Source organism: Mesitornis unicolor, unplaced genomic scaffold, assembly GCF_000695765.1.
Source record: "Mesitornis unicolor isolate BGI_N332 unplaced genomic scaffold, ASM69576v1 scaffold45659, whole genome shotgun sequence".
Lineage (NCBI taxonomy): Eukaryota > Metazoa > Chordata > Aves > Mesitornithiformes > Mesitornithidae > Mesitornis > Mesitornis unicolor.
Genome location: NW_010208759.1, coordinates 4,875 through 11,311, shown reverse-complemented (window position 1 = coordinate 11,311; position 6,437 = coordinate 4,875). Strand labels below are relative to the sequence as shown.

Below are 6,437 nucleotides of genomic sequence, written 5' to 3'. Positions count from 1 at the left end.
ACTCCTAAGATTCTGTGATTCTGTGACCTGCTATAGTCAGTGATCACTGATGTGTGAAAATAGAATCTTAAAGCTGAATTTGCAGAACTGATGAGTAAGAAGAGAAAAAACAACTGAAGAGATTTGTTCTCTTGTGAGTGAGAGACTATTAAACTTCCCAAACAGTTTCTAAATAGACACCTTCAGGAGTACTTGAACATAACTGAGGGAGCGGTTGTGGAATAATATGAAAGAGGGTTGCTCAAACATTAAAGCTATAATGTTCTTATTGCTCACTGTAGATGAGAGCTGACAGCAGCTTTCTGATTGGTATAAGTTAGAATAATGTTAGGGCAAGAAGAGGTTAAAATTAGGTTCAAATATTTCAGGAAAAATAATTTATCTCGAGTTTCAGGCCAAATTTAACTTATTTTCATGTGACTGTACTGCATTCTATTATGATTATCATCAGACCATAACTTTTTGTCTGTGGCACAGTTCACTGTCTACCTGAAGGGAAAAGGAGACCTCTTAGGAGAGCAGTTTGGTTTGGGGAGAAGGGAAGGGTTCTGGCTTCTTTAACCAAAATATGCATGTCTTTAAAACTGTCTATTGACCTGCCAGATCAGTCACTAAAAAACCTGTGTCATGCTTTAGTTTAGAGTAATTGGTTTAAATATATGTGTTGTAATATGGCTGTCTCAAAACTCCATGTCCTTGAAAATTTGGGAAATAAATGCATGCAAGTCTTAATGCAGGAACAGAACGTAACTACTGTTCTGGTGCTTAACTGCAGAGGTAACTGTTTGTAGGTAGCATGTTAGACACTCCGTTTCTGAAAACCAAAATTCCCAAGCACATCCCTCTACAACAATTAACATATTAGTGATGCTATTTGGCTTTGAACAGCATAGTGTATTTTTTTTTTTAACCTGAGGACACTTGTTATAAAAGTTGCACTTGAGAATACAGCACTTCTTCCTTATAAGCAAATCTCAGGCTGTCACTAGTGCTATTTGCATTAAATAAACATATTACACTATTCTTCCATTAAAAAGGAATTGCCAGGTATGCATATAAATGTAAACATGTTTAATTTTTATGTCAAAGTGTCTGTTACAGCAGACCCCAGAATATCTTACGTATTTTGTGTAAGCATTTTTCCCCATCTCTCGCCTACCTATTAAGCTAAGTTTTATTTTTGCATCACTTTTATGTCCTTTATTAAGCAGTGTAAGGTTTGCTCCTGTAAGGCTGTGTGAACAGGTCTGTTAGAGAAAGGCAAAATAAATACTTCTGAATCACCCTAGAAAGCAGGGAGAGTCTTGCTTGGGCCCTGCTGCACTACAGTGGTTCCTTCAGTATTTTAAACCAAAATCTGAGTTCCTTTTACTGAAGGAGGGAATAAACTAAAACGTGTTGTATATGAGGGTGCTTATTTCACTGTAACCCCCTTCATCTGAAAACATAATTGAAACATTCCCCGCTACTGAACCATTTACACCAAAATCTTCAAAGTCCTTTAAATATGCAGAAGCAGTTGAATGGTGAAACCTGTCAGTAGATCTGGTCGCTCAGGCCTCACTTCTCTGGGCTTATTATACCCCTTATTCCTTTCCCTAACTGACCACTTAATTGCATTGCTGTTGTCAGCATAGGGCAGTTTCCTACTGCTTTGGTCTCAGGAACTTAAGAAACAAAATATAGTTCAGTTCTTTGCTGGAAATGCACGCATAGATTTGTGGATATTTTGCAAGCAAAGTCGCAGGCCACAGATACACCAACTTCAGACCTCACTGGTCTAAGGGTTGCAGTGGGAGCATTTTGCAAAGGGGTGATGGGATGGAGTGGGGAAAATGGAATGGGAATTCACTGTGGCTCTGAAAGATGCTGAAGGAGGGACAGAGAGATAAACCAAAAAATAGTGGAAATTTTGGATGGTGTTTGTGCTGTAAGAGTGAATATAAACTTGTGCTGTAACCTGGAGCTGCGAGATGAAAAGCGGAGGTTAGTGTAAGTCCGCATACAGAATTGTCACTTCTTCGTGATATAAAACCTTGTGTCAGAGTTGTAGGGTGGCTGCCGGTCCTCCCCTCCTTCCTAGTAATACCAGAACTTGAATTGTTCTTTATTTCTGTAAACTGAAAGCCTCGGATGGAGCAGGGAATTCCCTGGTGTCCACCTGTCAGTGACAGGTTAGAATTAGCCAGGACATACAGCTGAAACCTTCACCTGCCCTGTGGGGAAGGTCAGGCTTGAAAGCTGGTGGAGGATGGGGGAAAGGTGAGTCCGCATCTTGGCAGCTGAAAATGTGCTCCAGCTGAAAGCCCCACAAACACACAACTTTCACAAACCACAAGTGGCAGATTTTATGTATTGGAGTCAATTAGATTGTTCCAGTTGTAAAGCTCAAAAAAACAAGTAGCTCTGAAGTAAGTGGAAGTGCCATCCATGCAGTGGCCGAGGAAAAGCTGTATGTCTAGTGGGAATATAATTGAAATGGTCTATATGAGTATTTAAACCACCTCAAAGGACTATTGCAATTTCTGAATTTCGTATTGGTGTTTTATATTTGACAAGGTGACATTGTGTAAAAAATGTATTGTAAAACACTGCTGTACTGTAGGAAAATGATTGAATGTAAATATTTCAAGATGTGGACCACTGTTCAAATGTTATCATAAATCTTTGCCATTGTTTTAGGGGATAATTCTTCATGCATATTTGAGTTGAATTGATAGAACCAGCCCCTGAAAGGGTAATCTGCTTGTTATTGCCTTACTACCGCTAATAGTTTAATTTTGGCTTTTCAGGTATTCACCTCCACCTGTACATTATATATGATGATTTATTCTTTCTTCATAACTAGCAGAGAAAAGTTCTGACTTCTGTTTTCCAATTAACACAATGTTGAATAGCTTTGCTCTTTCTTGAAATGAGCTCACAAAGCACCACAAGAATATCTTTTTCCAGCCTAATATTTTCTTTCCTTTTTACTTCTTACAGGTTTGGTAGGTTTACAGTAGCTGCCCTTCAGTCCAAAGTAGAACAAAGTGAACGTGAAATGAACCGTCTAAAAAAGGCACTGGAAAGAAGTGATAAATACATAGAAGAAATAGAGTGTCAGCTTTTACAGCTGAAAAACGCAGGCGAAGGAACCCAGACAGCGAGCGCTGTTAGTGAGAGAGCACTTTCCGCAGATGCTGAAGGAGCTGAGAGCAGTGAAGATACAACATGTTTGGAAACCCAAGTTGAGGAGAAGAAAGCTTTGACGGCCAGTCAAAGTCCTGACAGTCTTGAGCAGCTGACAAGTGGTGGAACTTCTTTAAGCTCTTCTAGCCAAGAGGGTTCAAATGGCTCAAATACCCAGTGTGCCACAAAGAAAGAACTATTTCCAGGATGTCAAGGGGTTCTTCTGGATGAAAACAGTACAAATATGGATGCCTGTTCAGAAGAGCAGTGGAACAAAATTGAGGAATGTACCCCATATAAGGATGAAGAACTTTATGATCTCCCAGCACCGTGCACAACTTTTCTGTCTCTCAGTCGCCTTCAGTTGAACACTCCTGATGGAAAAGAAAATGCAAGGAAGCCATCAACGTTCCTGAGAAAACTGAAATTTGAAGAGTTTTGCGACGCTTCAGGTGACTGCAGCAAAGGTTCTCCAGAGCACAGCACAAGCAGCTGTAATGGTGAAAAGAAGCTAAACTGTTTTACTACAGGAAAATCGGGTTTTTGGGGGACCTGCCCAACAAATTTTGCTGAGAACTTAGATTTTGATGAATCGGAGCAAAATTCAGTAGCTGGTCGGTCAGAAGAGACATCAGCAAAGTCCAGTGATAAAACAGGTTCTTGCTTACCTAAAAGGTTACACACTCTCTGCTCTTCTGAAATGAATCGCACAAGAACCTCCAGTGAGGCATCCATGGATGCTGCCTACCTCGACAAAATTTCTGAGTTGGACTCAATGATGTCCGAATCAGACAACAGCAAGAGTCCATGCTATAATTTCAAGTCCTCTGATCTTGATAGTTCTGCAAAGTCAATAGAGTGCTCTAAGCTTCTGAACGAAACTGAGAAGAAACTGGAAGAGATGAATGAGGAGCAGAGTATGAAGTGCCCAGAGACGAGTGATCCAGCAGTTGACAGATCTGGCTGGAAGCCTGCGATGTTTTCCATCCTCTCCCCATCTGAGCTAGATATGAACGACCACTTTCCACTCTTTACGGGCCAAAATGTAGTGGCTAGTGATACCAAACCTCCAAACTGTTTATTTCAGAGAGACTTTTCCCAGAGTTTACTGTTCAGTAACTCACAAAGGGGGTTTGAGGAACAAAAGTTCGGTTCCTGCTTTTTAAAGATGTCATCTGACCTGCACAATCAGCTTAATCCTCCTTGGGTGTCTTCCTTTATAGCTGAAAGGAAAAACAAAAATGTCAGTCAGTCGACCAAGAGGAAAATTCAGAGCAGCCTGTCCAGTGCCAGTCCGTCAAAAACCACCAAAAACTGACTCTGCTTGGAAATCGAACGTGACTCAAGGTCATCAACCTGTAAATGTTTAATATTTACAGGTGAACTTAATTTTTAATGACTTTCATGCAGTCTGATCCTGCCTTTTTCGACTATGTGAAAACTGAACATTCCCTTGCCCATTACGAGCTCTTTCCTAGGGCAGAACCATTTTAAGATTCTTTTCTTTGGCTGGAGATTTTGTTTATTTGAGGGTTTGGGGTTTTGGGTGGGGTTTTGGTTTTTGGGGTTTTTTTTTAGTTTTCAGGTTACACGATCTTCCAGTTGTGAACACAGCTAATGACTCCCTTGAGCAGGATAGTTTTAAGTGGTCTTGTCAAATCAGTAATTTATGTAAGAATTTGTTTTAAGGGTTACATTTCCCATTCCTAAAGATTACATTTTGTGCATGTAAGGCAGCTACTGGCTATATGTCCTATGGATTCATGAAATTGCTGTAAAACAATGTCAGTTTTGCCATAAAACTTGCCTCCCAGAGGAAATGTTGCTGCTTGGACTGTTTCATAGCACTGTACTGTACTGAAATTCTTGTTTTAAGTGGGTGTAAGGTAGCAGCCTCTTTCTTTTCAGGATTGCAGCACTTCAGGTAGAAAACATTTATTTTTTAACACTGCGCACATGGCCTGTATTTTTTGAAGTTAAGCACAATTTTTAATTTGGTTCCCCAAAAGCATTGTTATTCTAAATGTGTCCAGTATGCCTGTATAGACCATAAAAATGGGTTTGTATGCTAATGACTTGTTTACCTAATGTGCACTGAACATTTTACATTAATACTGTACCATTTTACATTAATACTGCATGCTTTTCTATGTGAATTGAATAAAACATGTTATAAGCACTGTAATCCTTGACGTTGCCTCAAATATTGAATTAGCAAAAAGAGAATGGGGAAACTTTTTTTTCCATAATTCGGAAAATATCTGTATTTTGTAAAACATAAATGTGAGCTTATTCACCAAAAAAAATCAAATCTCCCTTCCTCCTTCTCGTTAGAAGTATTGCCATTCTAGTGTCAGCATCAATACAGTTGATGGAAATGGCTTTCAGCCTCTCTGGAGGTGACTCTTCCATGAAGTATTGCATAGGTCAACATAATGTGATGGTCTACTACAGGCAGGAGACCTAATTAAGCAGCAGAGCAAAATTGGTTTCTTTGCATTATCGTGTTGGAAGTTTTTTTTAAGGGCATATTTAATTGTAAGATGCAGGTTTTTCGTTCCATATGGGCCTCTGATGGCATTTCTTGCAAACGGACATCCTTGCGTCATCAATACCTATGATATGAAAAATCCATATGCTGCCTTTCATCCCTTTGAAAAGAGGGATCGCTGCTTGGAAAATTTCAATAGACTGGCTCATCTTTTGTGAAGTTAAGTCCTGTAAGCCACTTGAACAAGAACTGCATTTCATGTTGTAATGTGTGCCTGCATTTTTGCAATTGATGTGTTTGTTCTTTTGAGAAACAGCTTTACCAAAAAATCATTATTAAAGCCATATATGCAAGGACCCTTTCCTGGTGCCAAGCAGGATGGCATTGTGCTCTCATATACTGCTTTCAGTATAGCACCTGAATTTTAATCTTCACAGAAAAATCTAGTCATTCAATTTTTACATATTTTTCAGAAATTAGAGAGCTGGCAAAACCATCTGGACATGAGCTGCTACTTGATTTGACTAGTTTTTCTAATAAGTCAAAAAATGCTGCCTTGATTTAACACTCTGGGAGAAGAGTCAAGGGCTTCTCAAATACACCTCTAATACTTTCTTAAAACATCCTTGTACTGCAAAGCAGTCACAAATATGCAGTAAGTGTGTGTTAAGGTAGTTTATTTTTTTCGTTGTGGGTTTGGGGAGAGGTGCATTTATGTGCTTCATGTTATACTCCAATATTCTGATACACAAGTAAATTTCAATGGAAACATGAA

The 6,437-nt window shown here is 39.3% G+C and overlaps 1 protein-coding gene across 1 annotated transcript; it reads left to right on the top strand.

The window, feature by feature from the left end:
- Positions 1 to 2,251: 2,251 nt before the first annotated feature.
- Positions 2,252 to 4,692, top strand: RNF219 (ring finger protein 219). Its single transcript, XM_010192609.1, has 2 exons — positions 2,252 to 2,262; positions 2,986 to 4,692. Exons 1-2 carry the CDS (start codon positions 2,252 to 2,254, stop codon positions 4,487 to 4,489), a joined length of 1,515 nt encoding a protein of 504 aa, XP_010190911.1. The 3' UTR covers positions 4,490 to 4,692.
- The last annotated feature ends 1,745 nt before the right edge of the window (positions 4,693 to 6,437 follow it).